Below are 24,988 nucleotides of genomic sequence, written 5' to 3'. Positions count from 1 at the left end.
AGATCAGAGTCGAACAGTGTGGCGCTGGAATAGCACAGGAGGTCAGACAGCAAGCGAGGAGCAGAAGAATCGACGTTTCAGACTGAAGGCTTTCATTGGGAATGAATCGTGGAGACTGGTAAACTGCATTTTTTGCCACTAACTGAGATGGCAATAGATTTAGTACAGGTTTTGGTTTGTCACAATGCAAAAGTTTCCAGATTCTGAAACAGAAACAAGTCTGGAAGAATAGGGATGGAAAATATGAACTGTCTGTTCTAAATTCGAGGAAGGGAGAAACAGGGATGAACAGGCTGTCCGGTTAATTGCAATATTCTGAACAAGGTAGCGTCCACCATAAACAATGTGATAACAAGCATCAATTGGGGCAGACAAAATTGAAATTAATTATGGAAGAGAAGTCGTGGTTTGAGAATTCCACAATATTTTGATGAGGGAACTTTTATATTGAATATGGGAGAATCTGTCCATGTGATATCGACGGCTCATTGAACACTTTTGATAAAATCTAGCGCAAGAGGTTGGTGTACAGAACTGGAACCTGCGCTATGATATGTGACATACAGGTCAGGACAGAGAACTGTCTCACTGATAGAAAAAGTTGTGCATTTTCAGTGGGAAGGAGGTGATAAACGGAGTGTATGGGAAATCGAAGGTGGGGCATTAGCTATCTACAGCGCACTTCAACGATTTTGGATGAGGGGATCAAATGTGACTTTGCGAGGTTTGCTGATCAGAACCTTACAAACAGGCTTCAAGGCCTTCTGGACAAGTTGAGTCAAAGAGAAAATGCGTGAAAGATGCCGTCTAACTCGGATCAGTGTAAGGTTAACGACATTGGACAGAAAACAGGAGAGAATAGAACACCAGAGAGTAAAATAAATATTTAAAGGTATGTTAGTGATAATGAACAAAGAGAAACGGATGACCCGGTACCCCATTAACTGAAAACAAGGAAACAATTCCGAGACTAAAAGGTAAGTGCGAATTTGACCTTCTTTGAAAAACGGGTTCAGTCCAAGAATAAAGGTTTTTTTTAAAAAAATGCTTCTACAGAACATTGCAGAGACCGTTGAAGTATTATGTGCCGTTTTGATCGCCTTGCCTAAGATACAGGGCTTTGCATTGGAATAGTTGCAGTGAAATCTACCAGACTGATATCGAGCATAGCAGATGTGTCCTGGAAGGAAACATTGTATTCATTGTGTCCACAATCATTGGTGAGGATCTCATTGAAACGCAAATACTTCTCACGGCCTTGACATGCAGGATGCAGGTTTGATGTTCGTCTGGCTTATGGTATCGAGAAAAATGGGTCATGGTCTTGAGATACAGGTTTGCCATTTCATAGGGTTGCACAGAGATTTTGGCACTCAGGGAATTGTGAGTGGAATTCTCGACAAGATTGGGATGTCATTGGGTACATTCAAGAAAGATGCATCAGTTTCCTACCAGCGTGAAAACTGTGGAAGCTAAATGTAGAAGGTAAAATTAGAACATACAGCGCAGAACAGGCCCTTCGGCCCTCGATGTTGCGCCGACCTGTGAAGTATTCTCAGTTCGTCCCCCTACACTATCGCAAAATCATCCATGTGCTCATCTATGGACTGTTTAAATCTTCCTAATGTGGCTGAGTTGACTTCATTAGCAGGTAGGGCATTCCAAGCCCTTACCTCTCTCTGTGGAAAGAACCTGCCACTGACATCTGTCTTAAATGTATCACCCCTCAATTTGTAGTTATGCCTTCTCCTACAAGTTGACGAAATCATCCTAGGAAACGTACTTCACTGCCTGCCCTGTCTTAACCTCTGATCATCTTGTATGTCTCTGTCAAATCCCCACTTAGCCTTTTTTCCAATGAGAACACAAATTTATCGGTCTGCATTCGTATGAGAGAGAGAGAGAGAGAGGGGGGGGGGGGCGATAGAGACAGAGACAGAGAGAGAGAGAAAGAGAGAGGGACATACAGAGAGAGAGAGAAGATTGGTAATGTGTTCAACTGGAGGATCACCATGAAGTCACCTAATAAAAGCGCAACACTCCAAAAGCTTGTGATTGCGAATGAACCTTTCAGACTTTAATTTGGTGATGTATGACTTCTAACTTCATGGATATAAAACGTAGAATTTGAAATTTTGAAACCATTTGTTAATGTAAATCGATATCTAGCGTCATTTCATTCTACCAACAGTTTCATTGAAATGGGTGGAACAATGCACAAGAAGATCAGCGATAGTTTCAGGACAATCTGCTGTTCAGACAACTCTTTCATTGCACTTTGGGGCATGTGGAGCAGAAAGAGGGATATTTCAGATATTCTGGTGTCTTCAATTGTGGAATGAAATGCAGATCATGACCTGAACCTCAGACCATTTCCCTGTAATCAACTTCACAGTTCTGTTTAAAATTCCATCACTGGATAGGGGCAGCGCTGTCTCTGCCAGCATTTATTACCCATCGCTATTTCCCCTTGAGAAATCCGTCATGAACTGGGTTCTTTAAACATTGAACACGAAATGCTGCGGTTAGACCGACAATGCCGTGAGGGAGGTATTTTCCAAGATTTTGACCCAACGGCAAGGAAGGAATGGCGACATAATTTCAATTAAGATAATGAATTGCACAGATGGGAACTTGGTCTGTTCCCAAATATCTGCCGGCCTTATTCTCTGGGTAGAATTTCTCGTGAGTTTGTAAACTGCAGTCTGAGGAGCCTTGGTGAATTTATTCAGTACCTTGTGAAAATACTGTACATTGCTGTTACTGATGGTAGTAGATTTTTGTGGATGTGGTCACAGTCACTCGAGCTGCTGTGGTCCGGATGCTGTCAAGCTTCTTGAGTTTTGTTGGAGATGCACCCAGTCCGGCATTTGGGAGTACTCCATCACTATGTTTCCCTGTCCTAAGATTCAGCGAGACATGTTGAGTTTCCCAGCATTATCGATGCTTGATTAAGAGCTAAGTTGCCCTGGTGGAACTCAGACTGGAAGTCAGCACACACTTTATTACCGTGTGGTTCCTATTTGACAACACTGTTGGTGACCCCTTCCAACACATGGCTGCTGACTGAAAGCAAGCGGTTTGGACAATATTTGGCCTAGTTGGATTTGTCCTTTGGTTAACATAGGAACACATGTGGCCCATTTCCCGCACTACCTCGGGACATAAATAGTGCAGAGACATTGATATAAAGGTCATCATGTCAAATTATCCTTTTGCAGGTAACCACTCTTTACGGAAGTGTAGATCACAAAATACCTGAAACAAAATTGGATAATCACAGAATACAAAATGAAGTTGTGGAAGTGTGTGTGTTATTTTCTCTCCCTGAAAGTCTGTGATCAATGTTGTTACAACAGCATCAGTGCTGTAACTCAGTTGTTTGTAATATACATAAGTGTTTTGAATGAAACTGTAGGTGCTCTGATCAGTGACGTCCTGATTGTCACACTTATCATCAATACCGATTTGGAATCCACATCGCTCCTTTACTACTATAAGGCCTGTCTCTGTCTTATTCTCTGCTCACTCTCCACATCTCTTTCCCTTGAGCATCTTAGATAAATTGCACATAAATCAGCATTATCCAGCCCTCTTCAGGTCTGAATAACAGTCAATGGACTCGAAACATTAAAATCATATTTGTCCCAAGTTTCTGCAGATCTTCTGTGTTATTAATTCAGATTGCCAACACCATCAGAACTTTGATCGTGTGGCCATGGTTAAGAAACTGGGTACAGTTTAGCGTTATAACTACATTCATTCACATTATCAACAATTTCCATTTTATCCTGTGCTGTTTTGATCTAGTCATCTACAAGACAGCGCCTGCACCATGTCTCGCAGATGTGCTGCAGAATTTCACATCATATATGGGTTGTGTTACGATACAGGGCAAATTGCCAATCATCTGAAGAAATCTGATCTTTCAGACAGAGGCAAAATGCATGAACACACATTTTGATATCATAAATGCTGGACGTTACCAATGAATTGATTGCATCGAAGAGCCGTAGCATGTTGTTAAAAAAACACGCAGAAGCATATTTTACAGCAGATCATAATTTGGAATTTGGCAGGATTTATGTAAGGTTCAGTGTATGAAAAGGCAGCTTCTCATTCTGCAGAACATCAGAAACGTCACTGCGCGTCTTGCCTTTCTGTTCAAACAACAGGAAACACCTGGTACCGTGGTAAATTCTGTACTCTAATGTTGTCGCCTGTTTCTCCTTTAAAATAAAAAATATCAGATGGAAAAAGCAGTGAATTCGGAATTAGAATATACACTCAACAGAATCTCAATGGGGGCGTCAACATGGAAGAGCACATCTCAGCTCCAGGCTCATGTCAACTGGGAATCTATAAATATGTTAACACCTTAAATCCTGAACGGTCGCACAAAATTTCTGTAATCTAGTTACTGGTAAACAAACGTCTAACAGAATGATTCAGCGTGACAGAAACGATCAGTTTGAGATTCAATCAGTGCGAACAAACGTGAATTAGGATCCAAGACTGAGGCTACACGTTTGAAGACAGTCTGTCTGTCACAGAATCACTGAGTTGCAATAGCCTTACAGACTGGGATGAGTTTGTTCGGCCAATGGTGTCTGTGATGGAAATGTGTTGCTGGAAAAACGCAGCAGGTCAGGCAGCATCTAGGGAACAGGAGAATCGACGTTTCGGGCATAAGCCCTTCTAAGCGATTCTCCTGTTCCCTAGATGCTGCCTGACCTGCTGCGTTTTTCCAGCAACACATTTCCATCTCTGACCTCCAGCATCTGCAGACCTCACTTTCTCCTCAATGGTGTCTCTACTGGCTTTTCAAACACTCATGATTACCTAATGCCAGTGTCCTGTCTTAATCGGATAATCTTGCAAATATTTGCTTCCATATTCATCTAATGCTGTGGCAAGTTTCAATCTGCATTCCCCAAGTTTCCAGGCAGTGCCTTCCATCACCTGACGTCCATCTTCGCTGCTTTTGCAGATCTCTAAACTATTGTCGTCACCTGCTTGTCCCATTTGTTTTCGGGAATGCTTTCTCCCAATCTACTCTGATTCCACGTGATTCCAAATTCTGATCATTGACTTTTAAATGATTCCCACCTGACAAAATTAGATTTCCCCTGAAAAGAATCCCTTAAATCTAATTTCTCCAGTTACTGCCTGATGACCTTATCATTTGCCTTGCCCTGTACTAAAACATTTACCAGGGGACCTGTATGATCATTATTCTACCTACCTTAAACATACTGAACTTTGATCACTGTTCCCAAATTGTCCTGCACTGAAACATTATTCGGAAACAGACAGAAATTGTTAAAAAAAAATACTCAACAGGTCTGGCAGTATCTGTGGAGAGCAAGCATAGTTAACGTTTCGGGTTCACTGACCTCCTTCAGAATTGGCTTTGGCTCTGAAGCTATTGATATATATCCTGGAGAAGGTATGGGGACGGATGAATGAGTGAAAAATGGAGTGAGGTGGGACAATGAGAGATGAAAATAGTTGGATAGACAAAGGATTGATAAAAGGCTCGTTGGGAATGTTCTCATCACCACCTTGTTCTCTGGAAAGAATCTCTCGCAGGTTTGCTATTATAACCTCGCGAAGCTCAGTGCAAGCTGGAGGAACAACAGGTCATTTTCCTTCTGGGAACTCCGCACCCTTCTTGTCTCAAAAGTGTGTACATGCGTTTTTTTCTGTGTTTGAGAAGGTGCGGGGGTCGGGCCTGCCTTCTTGAACTGCTGCAGTCAATGTGCTGTAGGGCAGAACCACAATGTCCCATCGGGAGGGATTTCCAGGATTCTGACCAATTCACACCATTCTGAGTCGAGATGGTGAGGGGCTCGGAGGGGAACCTGCAGGGATTGGTGTTCCCCCATATGCTGCTCCTTATCCTTCAAGTCCCCTCCTAGTCACACGCCTTACCTTCTCATGGACGTAACTAGGGACAGCATGATAAATGGCGGGAGTGTGGTGCTGGAAAGGCACAGCAGGTCAGGCAGCATGCTGGGCCCAGCCAAAGACACATCAGGTCCAGTGAATGAATTAAAAATAAAACAAATCCATTCTATTTTTTTGAATACACAGCCTGGGTAATTTACACTTCTCCAGTCCTCTGACAACACTCTCGTATCTGAAACGTGTCACATTGACTCCCCCAGTGAGCCACGGAGGTACCAATGAGACTGGGCAGACGTTCGATGTTACTGTGTAGAACGCTGCTGGAATGGAATGGGTTAATGGAACCTGTTTGTTCTCCATCTCCCATTAACATCAGGCTCCACAGTTTATCGCTGTGTACCTGGAGGGCACTCTCCTCCTTTAATACTCAGGGACTCCTTGCAACGTGTTACCCTGCCATGTCAGTGGTTGTGCCAACTCCCTCAGTAATGGGGGACGGTCGTCTCGACAGACAGAGGAAGAGATTGGATTCTGAGAGTGACTGATTGTGATCATTACAATGGACTGAAGTTTCTACAATTCACTCTACTGGCATTCCCAGAATTGGTTACCTCTAACATCTCGAATTCAGGACGTGTTTTGGATAATTCAGGGTGTCTCCTACCCCATTCTGGCTGTCGTTGGCATTCCTGGTATGAATCTGGTGAGGACACACCATCTAGTGAGGCCACTTTTGATGTACCACGCTCAATTCTGCTCGCCCTGCTTAAGGAAGGATGTTATTAAATTGGAAAAGAAAGCAGAAAAGTTTGACAATGCTGTAATCTAAACTGGATGGTTTGTGTTGCCAGGAATGGTTGGATAGGCTGGGACTGATTTCTTCCCGGATTGTAGGTGACTGATGGATGACATTGTAAAGCTTTACAATGTCACGATTGACATACATAACGTGAGTATCCAAGGCTTTTCATTCGCCAGGGTGGGGGAAACCAAACACACAGGGCATAAGTTTAAGGTGAGAGGGGACAGGATTACAAGGGAACTGAGTGTAGCTTTTTCACATGATTCGTGTTTGGAATGAGCTGCCAGAGAAAGCGGTGGAGGCTTTTTGCATTTCTAATCCAAACAATGTGAATGGGATACCTTTATCCCAAGCATTTGGGTAGCCCTGACAGTTCGCTCTTAAACATGATCTACGGGGTCTGATGCCACCTTTCCAAGGCTCCCTTGGATTCAGGATGGTACGCATTTAATTTAAAGTGCTGCATGCAGAATGTATCCATGACTTCCTTAAATACCGTGGAGCAAAATTGGAGACTTGGTCTGACTGAATCTCTCTAGGTTACCCATACTGGGTAAAGAAAGGTACCAACTCCTCCACCACCCTTTTTGCCTTAACACACCAATATGGAAATACCTCCGCAAATCTGATAGCCACATCCATTACAGTGAGCAAGCAATGCTTCCCATTTCTGGTTTTACGGAGAGGACATACACAATCATTCATAACCCACGTGACGTGTTCTTGGGATCTGCGGTAATTGGCAGCAAATGCACTAGTTTGATTACTGCCTGTGGCTCACCCTACTACGCACCTCTGAAATGTATGGCAAAGTGTACACATCCTTATGCAGTCCAGGCCAACAGAAGTGCTTTGGTACCATAGCCTGTGCCTTGATCACACGAGGTGACCTCCTCCTGGTAATTCATTGCTCCCCATAATAATTTCCGAGTTACTCAGGGAGAGAGGAAGAGGGACAGGGCAGACAGGAACACGACAAAGGGAAAGAGTGAGAACAGTGAAGAATCAGAAGCAGGAGAGGAAGGGATAAAGCGTGGGGGAGAGGGTGTGGGGAACGGCAGACATGTCGAGAGATATGGAGCAGGGGACAGATGAAGGAAGAACGAGGTGAGAGTGGGACAGGGAGAGGGAGAGAGAGAGAGATGGAGGAGTGAGGAGGAGAGAAGAAGAAGGCAGAGAGAGAAAAAGAGAAGAGAAATGTCTCTGTCCCAATTACTCCCTTGTGTTAAAACTGATATAACGCCACCCTCTGCTGGACTGCCAACGCCACTGCATAGGAGAAGATGCAGCGTACCATCAGAGAGAGAGAAAGAGAGCGACCAACTCACAGCAGCATACAGATACAGAAAGACAACCATCTATATTGATGCGCACATCGGTACCCACGACACTGACGCACATACGCTTCACACAGATGCAAGCACACAGACATGCACACACTAGTGAGATGATTTCAATTGTACTTCAGGTTCCCTCAGAGTGAAAGATGTTTCTGTTGAGAAACCAATGAGTTTCTTCTGCAATGTCGAATTGATTTATCTTTGGGCTGTTTCCTGACATTGTACACCTTAAATCGAACATTTGCTGGCAACTGTATTCGGGGACCTCCCAGTGAATTGTTTTAACAAGGAGAAATGATGAATATTCTTGCACTTTGTGCAATTTACATATCTATGTAATTTATTGAGTCAGATTCTAAGTAATGGAAGAATTTAATATCTGAAGGGGTCAGGCCAACACTGGGTCTGTTCATCTCCTTCTGCTCATATCACAGGGGCAAGGTCGATTGAACAAAATTTCTACAAGTGCAGGTTTGAAGAAGAAAGTGTGTTGCTGGCAGCATCCAAGAATGATTCCTGAAGAAGGGTTCATACCCGAAGCGTCGATTCTCCTGCTCCTCGGATGCTGCCTGCCCTGCTGCGCTTTTTCCAGCAACACACTTTCAGCTCTGATCTGCAGCATCTGCAGTCCTCACTTTGTCCTTGAAGAATAAAGTATCGTTGTAACCTGGGAAATTCACAGGCTTGAATGCTTTATCCAAGAAACAATATCTACCGCTTATGGACTGGTATTGGTTGGCATTGTCTCACTTGGAATACAAGAGGAGGACGGGGTTGGCGGAGGGGGTAGAGAGAGGAAGCGAGAGAACTTCTGGCAGCCAGAACTGTGTGTCATCTTCCAAATGTGGCCGAATTAAAGTTCGACAACACACAACCTGACTGCATAAAAATTAAACCACGTATTTTCCGACTAATGCAGGAAACCTTGTCATGTGCCTCCTTGCTTACCTGACCCACCTGATGCAAGCAGATTGTAAGCCACGATCCTTCTGAATGTTAACTTTCCAAGTTCCCTTTCGTTTCCTGTGTTCTTCCATCCTGCAATCAGCGTTCCAACGTACTGGCCGAATCAAAAGTATTCTCATATTCAGAGATGCAGTTGCACAAGCACAGCCAATTACAACCACTCTCACTTTCTCACTGACACTCACACACATACACTTGGCACTGACATCAACAAACGGACTCAGAATCCCAAAACAAACTTGCAATCACTGCATGTTTATTGATGAATTGTGTCCTACATTTTGCAACATCACTTTCAGAAATATTCCCAGTTCAGGGACAGAACATTTCATTCAATAAATAGCAAACCAGCACTTCATAGAATTCTTTGCCTTGACAAGTTTAAAAGCCTCCTTCATTCGTTATGAGAAAGCAAAGCAATTTCACATGGAATTTCCTCAATACCTCATTGACAAGCCACAGGACCATCGTCCACTATTGTGACTTCAAACATTCACACTGAGAAATGAATTACGTAATGTATGCACACATAAAAAATAACTTCGATGCACTCTGTTTATACCCACTTTTAACTCATTAAAACACACAACATGCAATTTTTCAGATATATTTCAAATGTATATATATATGCAAATATATACATTTCAATGCCAAAGTACATGCTGCTGAATTACAACCAGTTGCAGCTTATATTGAGAAAAATATTTTGGAGATTCAAAACGATAGTCGGTGACTTCTCGCAATATTAGGACGTCCCATGTTGAAATCGCTTCTAAAATCGACCTGAAATGATAAAAAAAATAATTTGAGTCCACGCGTTCAAGTCACGCCTGGCTCTATTCACAGCACATGAATCTACCAATCCCTAGCTGAAACTCTCACTCCATGGAGTAGGGACAAGACTAATTCTGCCTCAGCAAGGTCAGACTGATGACGGGCCATATTTGGAAGGCACATTGACATGTTTCTCGATCTGTGTGTTTAGTATATCACTGGCCATGCACGATTTTGCAGGTGAGATGTTGATTGAAAGTGCAAGATAAACAAATATCTATGGTTTCTTTCGCACTCCTAAAACAGTTTAATAGATCTCTGTGAAACAATAAAAGTTGCTTTCTTCATTAATTTAAACAATCCTCACGAATGTATTCAATGTTTAACTGAAAAATAAATGTCAAGTTTCCCATGATGATTTTCAACATTACATAGTGCTCAAGATATTTCAGAATTTTGCAGAAAGCCAAGGCATCCCATTCTCTCCTCTGCATCAGAAACATTGGAACTCAGAGGGAAACGTCGCAATTATGGGCTTGATGCGAACGTTGTAAAAGTTTGGATCGCACATCCAGTGCATGTCAACAGTGAAGGCGCCACCGATATGCGAGTTATCAGGGGAAGTCAGATGTATTTTCTGATTGGACAACAGAGGTAACATGGCAACGGCTGTATCATAGTTCTATCGAATCATGCAGTGCAGGGAAGCTCATTTGGCCATTCATAATCAGAAGCAAACAACGGGAATTGCTAGAAAAAACCCAGCATGTCTGGACACATGTTTGGAAGACATCAAAGTTAAAGTTACAGGCCCGGTGACCATTCTTCAAAGAAACATAGGACCTTGGTTGTTAGTGTGGTGACTGTTACATGTTACAGGAGAGTACTCACAACAGTAATTAAACAACTCTCTGTGAAAAAGGAGAGAAAGTGAAGAATAATGGAAGCGGATAACTGGGAACACAAGGAACATTGGAGCAGTTTTTCTTTTCCAAAATGCCATTCGAAAACACTAAAATGGTTAAGCAGCTGATCAGATAGTCTGGGTTTCAAAGGCAACCGTGAGTTATTGGCATTTTTAATGTTCAGCTTAAGGAGACGTATTCTTCTTCGGGAATGGGTGTGAATGCAGTTCCTGAAAACAACCACATCAAACACACGTCTCTTTGCACATTACAAGTAAAGGTCCTAGGCTCTGTATTCCCTGTGAGCTACAAGAACTAAACCATTCAAACTGTTGAGCACGTAAAACCCTATCTTTCATATTCTCCATACAGCCAGTTGATGACGCATTGAAACAGCAATTTTGTAGATATGTAATTACAAAATTCGGTGAACATCAGCTATTCGAAGAACTGACAAAACGCAGTGTATGATGAATACCATCAAATTCATTTTTAAAGACGGTTCTTCATGCTATTGAAATAAAAATCGTTCTCCAATAATACATTGCTTTCTCAGTGACAAGCTGTGGAAGTGAGGCACAGGTTTGGACGTTGTTCTAGGATTTTCAGTAAATATAATATTATCATGGAATGGAAAGGAATTATCGCAGTGTGAATGCACAGAAAGGTGGTTAAAGATGTGAGTATCTGTTATTCAACTCACCAAGTGAACAAAGACCACTGTCATCATCTGTAAGTGTGAGGGGTTCATCAGGATCACTGTCCAATTGTAACTTTCCATCATGACAGTCTGCATCTTCAGTCTCAACATCGTCATACTCACCACGAATTCGACCTGGAGACAAAGATGAGCATCACTGATACAAATTGAAATACACAACAACGATAACTAGAAAACGAGACGAATGCCTCAGATAAGGCAAGTGCGGGAAACTGAGACCAGAAGAGTTCGGTCATAATTCTGAAGTTACGGAATGAGCAGAGTTGGTGCAAATTGGGATTGTTTTCTGTGGAAATGAGAAGGTGAAAGGTTATCTGATTGAATTATTCAAGATAATAACCCGGATAAGACAGGGAACATAAAGTAAACTACTTCAACTGATTAGACTATTTTAGCTCGAGGTGTTATACACAGAATTAATGCCAGACCGTTCAGGGAAGATGTCAAGAAAGGATAAAGTTGTACAGGGTTTGGAAATATATTTCCCAAAAATTAGCTGATGTCTGATCAATTCTTAATTTTAAATGTGGCCGAGATTATTGTTGATCAAAGGTATTTATGGACATGCTTCAAAGGCAGGGAGCTGGATTTAGGCCACACCATAGTTTGGAATTATCTCATTGAAAGGAGGAAGAGTTACGAAGGGCTGAGAGACCTACCGCAGTATCTGTCTTGCAATTAATTGACTTGGAGCTGAGCATGCAGAGTTGCTGGCATGCCTGCGATGAGTCATGAAATGATGACGACAGTAGTTGGGGAAGACAGGAGGAACATTTCTCTTTGGTGCAGAGATCAAAGATCAGGGATCATACATTTCAGAGAAGTGATGGGAGAAGTAAAGAGGAAATCTTCGACTCTCTGCCAGGAAGGGTGATAGAGGCAAAACACGCTCAAAAAAGTATTCAGTGATGCACTTGCAATGTCAAGACATACAAGGCTGTGGGCCAAGGTGTGCTGGAAAAATGCGATTAGAATGATAACCTGGTTGTTTTTGTAATGTTCAGCTTAAGGAGACGTATTCTTCTTCGTGAATGGGTGTGAGTGCAGTTCCTGAAAGCAACGACATCGAACGCACATCTCTTTGCACATTACAAGTAGAGGTCATAGGCTCTATAATCTCTGTTAGAAACAAGACAGCCGGACAGACCATGCCCATGATCATGTGGTATCAAAACAACGATTTTCTCTTTAACCAACATTCCACTGGTCACACTACCATGTGAGGGTTGCCATCGTTAAGTTTAGAACAGCATAGAGGGTGTAGGACGAAAATTAATTGACAGAAAGTGATGCTATACACACCTGGAATACTGTTGGATTTCACCTCAAGATTTTCAGATCCGGGATTATTGTCAGTCAAGTTGTGGCTGGTGTAGTATTCAATGCGATTGAGTGAGTCAATGGAAGCATAAATTACTAAAAATAAAAATGGAGAGTTATTTTCAAACACGAATTCCAAGAGAAGCCATGACCAATAAGATTGAGAATGAGGCAAATATTCTTCAACCAGATGCTTGCGAATCTATGGAACACAGATGGCTATTGAGGCCAATCAGTGTGTATTTAAAACAGAAATACAAAGGTTATTGATTAATAAGGGGATAAAAACATCCAAGGAGAAGACAAATCAAAGTGGTTGAGAATCACATCAGCCCTTATTGAATGGCAGAATAGACTCGATGAGCCAAATGATCTAATCCTGATCCTGTATGTCGTAGACTTATGGACTGTAGTTGAAGGTTTTATGTTATTAATTGTAGGGTGACAACAGAAAGTATTGTTCTTTAATCGTGCCTGTAGAAATATCTGGAATAATGTCAAGTGAACCCACTGCGGGAAGGAATATGATATAAGATCGAAGAGCAGGAGTACTCCATCTGACCGTTCCAGCCAGCTCCGCCGTTCAATAAGATCATAGCTGATCTTTTCGTGGCTTCAATTCGACTTACTCACGATTTTAACGTTCAAAACATTATTCACCCCAGTTCTAAAAACATCTGATGAGGCAGGGAATTCCATACATTCTCAATCCTTTGGGTGAAAATTTTCCTCCTCAATTTAGTCCTACATCTGCTATCTCTACTTTTCAGGCCATGTCCGTTCAAATAATAGTCATTTCTAATTTTATTCCAACCAAAATGGATAATTTCACATTAATCATCTACCAGACATTTTCTTTCCATTCATTTACACTGTATCTGAACACCTGCAAAGTTTCAGAGTCATATGCACACTTTCAGCACCACTCATCTTCTGTGATTCATCATATTTGTTTATACATTGAATCCTCAATTTTGCTTCCGCTCTTTGGTGCTGTGTAATCCATACTTACTGCAAAAATTATATCATTTTAAAATCAATGACGAATTGATTAGTTGTCCAGCCATCTGAAGGGGTCAGGGTGGAACCAGGGTAGAAGTGAAATTGATAGTTCTGTTTGCATTTTCAAATACATGCCAGAAATAATCTACCATGAATGTAGGCCAGTGGAGATTATTATATTGAAATTCTTCATCTCACGAAATGCGGACAGAAACAAAGTTAATGAGATAGCTTCCCACACACGACGACTGTGTTTTAACTATTAATCATGTTCATTCAGTCATTGATCACGGAAGACTGCAAATTAATTGGAAGCTATACTTATCCAGTCATGATTCACGATACAATTGGAAATATATACCTGGTCCATGTTTGTGATCCGTCCTCTTGCCAGGGGGAATATTCTCAATTTCTTCATAAATTCCTTGGTACAAACCAAGGCGTGAGCCTCTGCCACCAAGGTAAAGTTCTGTTGAATAAACAATAGACTGGTCAGCATTTGTAGCTGAACACTCGCAGAAACAAGGTGTTTATATCTGAAGAACCAGGGGAGAGAAGAACGAGTTCACACAATGCTGTAGATTAGAATCTTCGCACAACGTTAACTGATCGCTGAAGGGAGAACATCTTGGAAAAACAAGTTAACAGGCCATGATTAATTTCCATGTCACATCAGTTACCGAACCTAGTATGTTAAACAGAAAGAGCGAGACGTCCTTGTTGGTATAAATTTGGGTATTTTGTTCTAATTTTGCTGATTCAAACTTCTATTCAAGAAAATTCTCAGCTCGCAAATGTGAGTGAAAATGTTGAGTGCAGAAAATGAAACTCTTTCATGCAATGAAAAAACGAAAATGCTAATAACCTATATTTTTTAAAAAAACTTGATACCATTGAGGAGATTACAAATTAATGTTCAACATACCGTGGTGCTAACAAACAAGGTTGATAATAATGTTGTTAGAATTGGACTACTTTCATTAAACAATTGCATAATTATGACAATTAGTTAAAAACCAAAACGTGAGACGAATGAAATAAGGTGCACCTTGATGACATTGATCGTGATAGACTAAGTGCATAGTTTTTATGGCTATATGTAAAGGAAAATTAAGAGCATGTGAAAGGATAGAAAATGATTGTTATTAGTGTTGATTGTCATTGCCAACTCGTGGAAAATGGTTCCCAAGCAAACGCTTTTAAATTATTGTGCAAAGTACAGAAGTATCATTTGCTCAGTCAAGGGAAGCCAATTGTTGCCTAACTGGAAGTTCCCTTAAAAGGACCCTTAATCCTCTCAATGATCTTGGGTTGTGGTAGCAGCACCCAGACACTGAAGAAACATAAATAATAGTAACTAATGAAGAAATATTTAGAGGCAGTCTGCAAATAACTCAATGAAACGGAGAAATATTGCTGCCATCATTGACCTGCTCTGGAATGTCATGTATATGTTAACTGAAAGATAAGAAAGTGCAGTCATTATATTTCTTTCCCAATGATAATGACTGTAGCAACTCCACATTATAAGTTAATTCAGTTTCTCTCCAAATATATTGAGCGACTTGATGCATACTTCACACAGTTAGAATATTCTTTTAACTGCTATTTACAGATTTGATGCATTTATCTGAGTGTTTATTAAAACTTAGCGTTTCATTGGGCAAAGTCCCTCGAAGAAAACAAACAGCCAAGAAGTGCCGCACAATCGTGACCATCTCAGTCAAATGCTCGAAAAGTGCAATAAAAACGTACAGCCCCGAGAACATATGCAACAGTGAAAGTGACGCAGTGTTATCTCAGTTGGGAGATATGATGCTTACCTTTCATTTGCAATTTTCTTTGCATGACCACCAGTAATGCGATTAACTCACAGATTAACAAGACTCCCAAAGATGAACAGACGACAACAGGCATGGAAATAGACGGACTTTCCTGCCCTTAAAGGAGGGAGTACAAATGGGTTTAGCATAGTTAAGGTCTGTCATGGAAAATTGTGAATAATCATCATTAAGGAAACAATGACACTAGCTTCCAAATCGTGAAAATGCCAACAGCATCAATGTCACTTTTCAGGAAAGTAACGCGAACACAAATACTAATAATAGTATCAGTCATAAATACCCGCAGGTGGAGGTGAAGGGGAGACCGTCACCAACTCGGATCCTGTGGAACAGAAAGTACGAATAGTTATGAAGGGAAATGTAATTTAGGAAATCAAATAGTTGCCCTGATTTTTAACATTAATGGCGCACGTCAGTCAGCATCAATCTTACCAGAACACTTTACACTGGCAATTTCCTTGTGGTTGCACTTGCTTTTAGCTGGAGCTGCGGAGAGACAGTCCAACAGAGAGAATTCTCTTCCCTTACACTTCACATCATTCTGCCAGATAACATCTTTCTCCTGCGAGAGAGCGGCCTCATCTCGGGCTGATAGAGCGAAGCCACATCCCAGCTCTCTGCAGACAACATTAGCATCAGTTATATCCCAGGAATTGCCACACAACGTTCCCCAGCGTTTATCGCACATGATTTCCACTCTTCCAGAACAGTTGCTGCTTCCTCCATGCAAGTGCACACTGTCTTGCCTATCTGTGGTACAGAACTGATTATTATTGAATGCAGTGCAAAGCAGAATCTCCAAGAATTGGCACATAGAGAAAGAAGACGCACCTAATTGTTGATGGCAGTAAGTTGAACTGAGGGTCTGCTCCTTTGTCACATTGCTCTCTGTTGGAAGGAGAAAGATGCTCAATCTATTGGGAATTCATGCTTGAAATGACACCCGAACATTGAGAAGGCTTGTCATGTTACCTGAACAAACTACACCAGCATCTTCCCGGTGTTGACAGTCGTGTTGACCCCACGGATCTGTGTGACATTGCCACAGTGTCGACTCGTGTGACAGACACTCCATCTCATCGAGCCAAATAGTTCCCGTTCCTGCTCCGAATGATTGAGCGTCGTATTCAACATACTGGAACGCACCACAGTGCAGCTGTTTACAAATCACTTTGGCAACGTGTGGATCCAATGTGTCTGAACACACTGTTCCCCAGGTCCCATTGTAGAACACCTCCACTCTTCCCTCACAGCCATGCTTTCCATTCACCAGCCGCAGCTCCTTGTGTTCTGTTCAAACAATAACAGATATCCAGAATGTTAGATTGTTCATATCGCTGGTGTGTCCTGTGATTGCCGAAACGAGCAGGATGCATGATATGAACAAAGGTAATTGCTGGAGAAACTCAACAGAATCTGTGAAGAGAGAAAGCACAGACAAATCTCCAGGTCCAGTGACGCGTATTCTGAATTGAGGAAGTGTCTCTGGACATGAAACGTTGTCTCTTTGTCTCGACGGATGCTGCTAGACATATGAGTTTTTCCAGAAATTTTCCTTTTTTGTTTTAGATTCGCTGCATCCGCGGATCGTTGTGTTCAGTTTTCTTCATGACACATATTGCAATGAAAAAAGGAGTGAGCCAAATGTGTATCGTGCATGGAGTTTAGAAGGACTTGACCAAGGCACTACTAGAAACTGGCGAACTGTTTGAGAACCCGAAATGGTCGAGAAGCAGAAACTGACAGAAAACAGAAAGCCTGTGTTAAAGGTAAATTGTCCACTTTGCAGAAGTGACGATCCACTGGAACTGGTTCTGATATCATGGCTGTTCAATTATATATATATATATAGATAGATATGCAATCACTTTTAATTTTGTATCACCAGGGAAGTTTCAAACTGCTCAGTTGGAAGCAAATTACGGAATCTTTTTACCGTTCTGAAAAATCATGAAAACAGCAAGTGCACAGTAATAAACAGGCAGTACAGGTCTGATACAATTGTACAGGAGCTATGTCTGATACAGTGAAGTCTGCTCGGAAACATAAAGAAAAAAAAATCACTCCTTCATTTTCGAGCCACAAATAGTTCGATAGACACACGAACATGTCTCATATTTCTGGTGGCTCGTTACAAAAGTAAAGATCATAAATTTGGAATTCATTTTTAGCAAACCCTTTATGACAATCAGGGCAATATTGACATCCACTTGGAGTCGTGACAACAGATCAAAAATGACACTTTTCATGACAAACGCGACGTGTATCAATAGAAGATTTAAAAAACTGACAGAAAAGCAACTTAGATTAGAGAAACGAATTGTTCTTTCACTTTTTGTGTACATGTAAGTGTCAGAGATCGTTTCTTTAAATTACTGCCGCTGCTCTACATTCCTTCGAGTTCAGTGAACATACGTCAGCATGACGTCTCACCTACAACATTCGAGCAAATTAAAAGCATTGAAGAATGGCCTCACCCGAGCACATAATTCTCACATCCTCTTTATGAGAACAGTCGTCTTGGTGACCCAATGGTACTGAAGGACATTCCCAGAGAAATGACTCGTTTCCAGAACACTTCACATCCTTCCACCAAATGTGGACTGAGCCCGGTCCAGAGGAGGAAGGGGGTGTCATATCCAGTGCTTTTCCACAACCCAGTTGTTTACAAACGACTTCAGCGTCTACCACATCCCATGAATCATCACAAACTGAGCCCCATATTCCATTGTAGTAAATCTCCACTCGACCAGCACAAGGGCTTCCACCATCTGACAGCCTTAACTGAAAGTGATCTGTGAAAGAATTACACATTTAATGCACATTCCCTTCATCACTCAGGGCAACATAGTGTATAGATACAGGAAAGAGCGTTTTAAATGTTCTCATGAGAAATACTTATTGTGCTGAAACTTAATTTCTTGCAAAATTAATCGATCAAGTGTAACCTTTTAGCAAGAATGGACAGCACATAAATGTTTCAAAATATCTTATTGCACCTGGTACTGCCAGGCTAAGTTTCCCTTTCTATATTGAACATTCCGAGAAATATTTTGCAAACAGTTGCATTTGTGCTTTCTCTTCCTGTCACTCCATTTATGTCTGTCCACGTGTTACTTTGTCTAATGCTCAACCTATTTTATAGTGCACATAACTGTACGTTTATCCAATATAAATACCGTCTCAGCTTTCATTCATCAGCGCACATGAGAATACTATACCTTACGAGAATATAACTGAAAGACAACATATATATTAGCATGACAGCAATAGCACTTTGAGTAGTTGTAGAAGTGTAAATACTGAAAGGGGACGAAAAGTCATTTCAGGTTATTATCACGTGTACGTAGATACAAAGGTCCAGAACTAATTCACAGAATCACGGATTTAAGAAGTCTTCAGCACAGAGAAAGAACCTTCGGCCTACCAATTTTGTTTCTGTCAAAAACAAGCTTCTAAATATTTTAATCTCATTTCCCAGCACTTGGGTTCGTCCTTAACTCCTTCGCATCACAAGTGCACATCTAAATATATCTTAGATTTCCCTAACGTTTCTGCCTCTACCACATTTACAGGCAGTGAGTTGTAGACTACTCCCCCGCCCCAAGTGGATGAAAAAGAATATCCTCAGGTCCCTCTGAACCTTCTGTCCATCACCTTAACTCTATGCCGCAAGGTAAGCAATTGCATAACATAGGGGAAAGATTCCTTCTTGCTTATTATCCACCTCAATCCTGCCCATACTCAGTCGACTCTGTTCAAAGGAAATGAATCCAAATCTGGCCAAGTTGTCTTCATAGCTAAATGTTGTTCATCTCAAGAAAATCTCTCAGACGTTGCCCACTGCATTGTCTCCATTACTGTCAAATCCATCCTCTGATATGGATTCCTTAACTGCACACAGTTTTCTGCTCTGGTCTAAATCATGCTTCTTGCAGTTTGAGAATAAACTTGTTCGCCCTTAAAACACTGTCTTCAGCTTCTAACGAACCATTTTATGATCTTTATAGAGGAAAAGTGAAGCTTCCATCACGTCAACAGCATAACAGCTGTTTGTAAGTTATTCTGCACAATGGAATTTTTGACAACTTGTGCGCTGGACCTGACACGAGAGGAGACCTTCCCTGAGCTCACTGCTTGCAAACTGCTTTTCTGATTGATCACAAGTCACACAGTTGCTTATATCTACCGCACAGCATTCCAATGTTGTTGCAATGTCCCCGGTTGTAATTCGAGATGACTACTTTACACACATTCACCAAGAAGCCATTGCCTAGACATTTCAATGAGCATGAAAGCGTTCCTTCAGGGTCTCATCACCATCCCGAGATACATAACGCACAACGACTCCCAAAATATTATATAATTCCAGTGCGGCGACTTCGCATGTGAAACATCTCAAGACATTTGTTTTGTATGGAATCCATCTCTCGTGCATTATCTACAAAATTCAAACTGCGCTTTCAGTCTCTGCAATGCTGCACAAGATCAAAATTTTCTCAGAGAAGATAAAAACCTCTACTAATTGAAAGAAATGCGGTCATTTCAAGTAATGGAGTCCTAGAGATGTCCAGCACAGAAACAAACCCTTCAGTCCAACTCCTCCATGTCAATCACGTATTCTAAATTAATCCACTCCTATTTGACAACATTCCGCACACATATCTCTAAACCCTTCCTATTTATTCACAAATCCAGATGACTTTTAAATGTTGTAACTGTACTATCCTCCAACACCTCACTGTCAAGATATTTCATACGTACAACCTCTTTTGTGACAAACATTGTCCCTCAGTTCCATTAGAAATCTTTTCGCCTTACTTTTAACCTCTGCCCTCCAGATTCGGATTTCACTATCCTGGGGACAATGCCTTGTCTATTCACCTTATGCATGCCCCTCCTGATATAATAAACTTCTGTCAGGTCTCCCTTCAGCCTCTGACCATCCAGGGAAAAACGCCCCAGTCTGTTTATCTTCTCCCAAAAAGTCAATCCTTCCAACTCTGGTAACATCACTGCAAATCTTTTCTGAATTCTTTCAAGTTTCCCAGCATTGTTCTTCTAAAAGGGTGGCCAGAATGATACACATAAGTCCAAAAGTGGCCAACCAATGTACAGCCACAGCATGACTTTCGAACTCTTGTATTCAGTGGCACGGATCAATTAATGTAAGAGTACCAATGACCTTCTTCACTGCACTGACTCTCCATGCCTCCATTTTCAATGCGCTTCGAGTCTGCACACCGAGGTCTCATTGTTTGGCAACAATCCCCAGGACCTTACCATTAAAAGTATAATTTGTGCACGTGTGTCAACTGTACTTTTGGGTTAAGAAACTGTAATTAGATTCCTGATTAGATTAGATTTCTTAGAGTGTGGAAACAGGCCCTTCGGCCCAACAAGTCCACACCGACCCTCTGAAGAGCAACCCACCCACACTCATTCCCCTACATTTACCCCTTCACCTAACACTACAGGCAATTTAACACGGCTAATTCACCTATACTGCATATCTTTGGACTGTGAGAGGAAACCAGAGCACCCGGAGGAAACTCACGCAGAAACGGGGAGAATGTGCAAACTCCACTCAGACAGTTTGCTGAGGCGGGAATTGAACCCGGGTGTCTGGCGCTGTGAGGCAGCAGTGCTATCCACTGTCCCACTGCCGCCCCTTAAGATTAGATTAGATTAGATTCCCTACATTGTGGAAAGTGACCCTTTGGACCAACCAGTCCACACCGACCCTCCGACGTTTAACGCACCCAAACCCATTTCCCTCTGACTAATGCAAATAACACTCTGTGCAATTTAGCATAGCCAATTCACCTGACCTGCCACGTAATGCTTGTATCTCACAACAAAATGGTGTCAATTTCTCATATTCATCCATCTGCAACCGCCGCCCACCTCAGATCTGCTTTCATCCCAGAGATGAATAAATGGTTTCAGTGGCACTGACAAGCAAGTGGTGTACATTCTCAATTTACTCAGCAGATGAATATTTGTCTTGATATATCTGAGCCGGTTTAAATGTGAAGAGTCTGCTTACCTGAACAGAGGACCCCTACGCTACTGCCTTCGATGTCAGACGAATTCAATGTGTTGGAGATCCTGCAGTCCTGGAGATGTGATTCATGTCCATGACATTGGACAACATGTACCCACGAACCACCATCACTCTCCCCGTACTTTGAAGAATTATATATTTCTAAGGCATAACCGCATCCCAGCTGTCTGCAGACAACGTTGGCAACATTCTGATCCCACACGGTGTCCTGCACTCCGCCCCAGCTTCCATGAGAGTAAACTTCAACTCGGCCATCACAGCGGCTTTCTCCATTCACTAGTCTTAGCGCCCAATTTTCATCTGCAAAATAAGAGTTACTGAGAACAGCGATTGAAATGAACACAGATATTCGAGAACTGACAATCACAGGAAAATGTATGATTTGCAATCATAAAGATATTTTGTCCATTTACTTTTTCAAATACTTTCATCATGTCATCACATTTCTTCTGTCAACAAAATTGAGAGAGGCGTGGAAATAAAAGTGCTGCTACTCTGGCATTCGTTTGAAAATAAAGTCTCGTCTTCAGCGAGCGACCTCATCCATTCAGGCCGACTGTCAGTCTGCAAATGCTACTCGTATGCTTTGACCATTTATATGTTGCCACTCCTCTCATGGTTGATGGCAGAGCATGTTGCACTGAGCAAATGACCCGCAACATGACTGAGACAACGGTCAAGAATATAATGGAAATTTAGGAACAAGTCTGTTTGAGAATTATGACATTCAAAACACTTGTGAAAATTTGGGATAGCTCCTAAATTTTAAAACGTGATGCTGTCACTCACTAACGTAACTGCCAATATTCTCCATTATCTTTTGAAAACTGTCTCCACGTTATTGCTACGTCAAAACCTTTTATAAGAAGGTATGAATACATCTGATTTCTGCGGAGCCATTTGTGTAGATCCTGATATTCCCTGCCAGGAGTTGAGGGCAGAATGTCATGTCATAAAAATGTTGTCAGGAGTAATTCAGATGCTTTATGCATTCTCTGGGGAATGTTGGAAAATTTATGCTCTGGAATTGGAGCCCAGTTTCAGCTCGTGAACAGGGGAAACTATGAAGAAATATTGAAACCAAAACTCATGAAGCTCCTAATGTTTGTCAGGAAATCAAATCTGATTTCCACATTTGATCTGCCCGACAAGGTCTTCAGGCTCATAAAAGAGTGACAAAATCATAACTAAAGGCCTGTAAAACCAACTTAGTTAAAATGAAATCAGGCATGAGCACAAATCCTTGCCTCACCAGTTACATCTCCGTTCCCTGAAAGACTAAGTATCACAATAATTATTGTTTAAATGTTCGTGGAATATTCCAAATCTGAAACAGTACAGAGAGTTTAGAAGCACTAACACAATTAGTAACCCAGGCAGAATGGATGCATTTTTGGAGAGACAGGGGATTGACATTTGAAGAATGCGGCAGTTATATGCAAAGATTTAGGAAATTAATTATCATCTTGGATGGCATTCAGAATTTTTTAAAAAAACATAATGTACATTTAATACAAATAAACTTCCGAAAACTCAAGTGTTGCATCTCAGAACATCATTGTGCCAAATCAAACATGGCCTCTTGATTTGCAAAGTGGAGGTAGAAATTAAGACCTGGTGGTGCTGAGAGTGCCCGAAATTCCAGAATAGCAGCTGGTAAAGATCAAACTGAGTTAATAGTCTGGAATGGAAAGTTAGTCTTAGCGATGGTGACAGTCAAACGATCATCAATTCTCCTAACAACTCATCTGGCTAATACTTTTCCTTATGGAAGGACATCTGCCGGTCTAACCTTTTCTGACGGACATATGACTGCGGATTATTAACCATATAGTTGAAAGGTAATGACTTCCTGAAGTGAAATAGTGCACCAGTTAAACGGAGATTAGTCACAAAAGGCCGACAGGCCATGGGCTCACCAGTGACATTCCATTAAGGTATAAATAAAATAATTCCAAACTTTAAGTACACAAAAACACTGTTTCGCAAAAGAGCAATTACTATAAAAGACACACCCGAGCAGATGACATTGGCCATATTTCCATGTAAACAGTTGAAGCTTTCCCCATGTGAAACAGGACAGTTCCACAATCGTCGCTCGTTTCCGTTGCATTCATAGTTTTCCTTCCACACTGGTCGGGCTCCCCTCCCAAATCGAGCATCTCTCGGGATCGACTTTACAGTCCCGCAAAAAAGGTGCTCACAGACCACATTGGCGTCTTGTAAGCCAAAGTAAACACCGCACAGCGTTCCCCACTGCTCTCCATGCAGGACCTCCACTCGCCCAGAGCACCTGTTCTCCCCACCAACCAATCGGGGCCCATTGTTTCCTGTTTTGGATCAAATAAACAAACAAACGTTTGCAAATATCCACGCACTTGTTCGAGATTCAAAAGAGAAAATAAATCGAATCTCATCCTCCATTGCCCAATACAACACATGACAGTTACAATGTCTTCAAAATAATTACGATTATTTCATGAAACTCTTTCCACTATTCACATTGAAAGGGTATTCCCAAGATAGTGATTATGATCATTTACCTCAGTCCTGGAAAACCTATGAAACGAGGGTGTAAAGGTTAACTTGATGCAGTCCATAGTTTGATAACAGCAGTGTACTTTTGGTCCCGATTGCTCGTGCAGGTTAGATTGACTTTTGCAATCATGCAGTAATGCTTAACTCAATTTACTGATGAATACGTGGCTGCATTCTTGTTAGAGAGATGTGGTTGATGGTGATTTAACCTGATGGTCACTATTCATCAGCCGAGGGTTGAGCTCAGAAGGTGGAGGAACAGAGGGATCTTGGGGTCTATGTACATAGATCTTTGAAGGTTGCCACTCAGGTGGATAGAGTTTGTAAGAAGGCCTATGGAGTATTATCGTTCATTAGCAGAGGGATTGAATTCAAGAGTCGTGAAGTGATGTTGCAGCTGTACAGGACTTTGGTTAGGCCACAGCTGGAGTACTGTGTGCAGTTCTGGTCGCCTCACTTTAGGAAAGATGTGGAAGCTTTGGAGAGGGTGCAGAGAAGATTTACCAGGATGTTGCCTGGAATGGAGAGGAAGTCGTACGAGGATAGGTTGAGAGTTCTCGGCCTTTTCTCGTTGGAACGGCGAAGGATGAGGGGTGACTTGATAGAGGTTTATAAGATGATCAGAGGAATAGATAGAGTAGACAGTCAGAAACTTTTTCCCCGGGTACAACAGAGTGTTACAAGGGGACATAAATTTAAGGTGAAGGGTGGAAGGTATAGGGGAGATGTCAGGGGTGGGTTCTTTACCCAGAGAGTGGTGGGGGCATGGAATGCCCTGCCCGTGGGAGTGGTAGAGTCG

At 41.7% G+C, this 24,988-nt stretch overlaps 1 protein-coding gene across 1 annotated transcript in view; it reads right to left on the bottom strand.

Annotated features, from left to right (window-relative positions):
* Positions 1-1,105: 1,105 nt before the first annotated feature.
* LOC148144492 (scavenger receptor cysteine-rich type 1 protein M130-like) overlaps positions 1,106-24,988 on the bottom strand; it is a 36,001-nt gene continuing 12,118 nt past the window's right edge. Inside the window, exons 5-14 of the mRNA XM_087975349.1 lie at positions 23,667-23,981; positions 21,634-21,951; positions 18,062-18,379; positions 16,534-16,874; positions 16,017-16,347; positions 15,564-15,680; positions 14,102-14,209; positions 12,721-12,834; positions 11,401-11,532; positions 1,106-1,293 (exon numbers count right to left, since the gene is read on the bottom strand). Of these exons, the coding sequence (XP_087831475.1) occupies positions 1,106-1,293; positions 11,401-11,532; positions 12,721-12,834; positions 14,102-14,209; positions 15,564-15,680; positions 16,017-16,347; positions 16,534-16,874; positions 18,062-18,379; positions 21,634-21,951; positions 23,667-23,981 (2,282 nt within the window). The remainder of the gene's footprint in view (positions 1,294-11,400; positions 11,533-12,720; positions 12,835-14,101; positions 14,210-15,563; positions 15,681-16,016; positions 16,348-16,533; positions 16,875-18,061; positions 18,380-21,633; positions 21,952-23,666; positions 23,982-24,988) is intronic.

This window comes from Chiloscyllium plagiosum, unplaced genomic scaffold (assembly GCF_037043375.1).
Source record: "Chiloscyllium plagiosum isolate Xiang-an unplaced genomic scaffold, Cpla_swu_hap1 HiC_scaffold_27, whole genome shotgun sequence".
Lineage (NCBI taxonomy): Eukaryota > Metazoa > Chordata > Chondrichthyes > Orectolobiformes > Hemiscylliidae > Chiloscyllium > Chiloscyllium plagiosum.
This window is presented reverse-complemented; position numbering and strand designations above follow the sequence as displayed.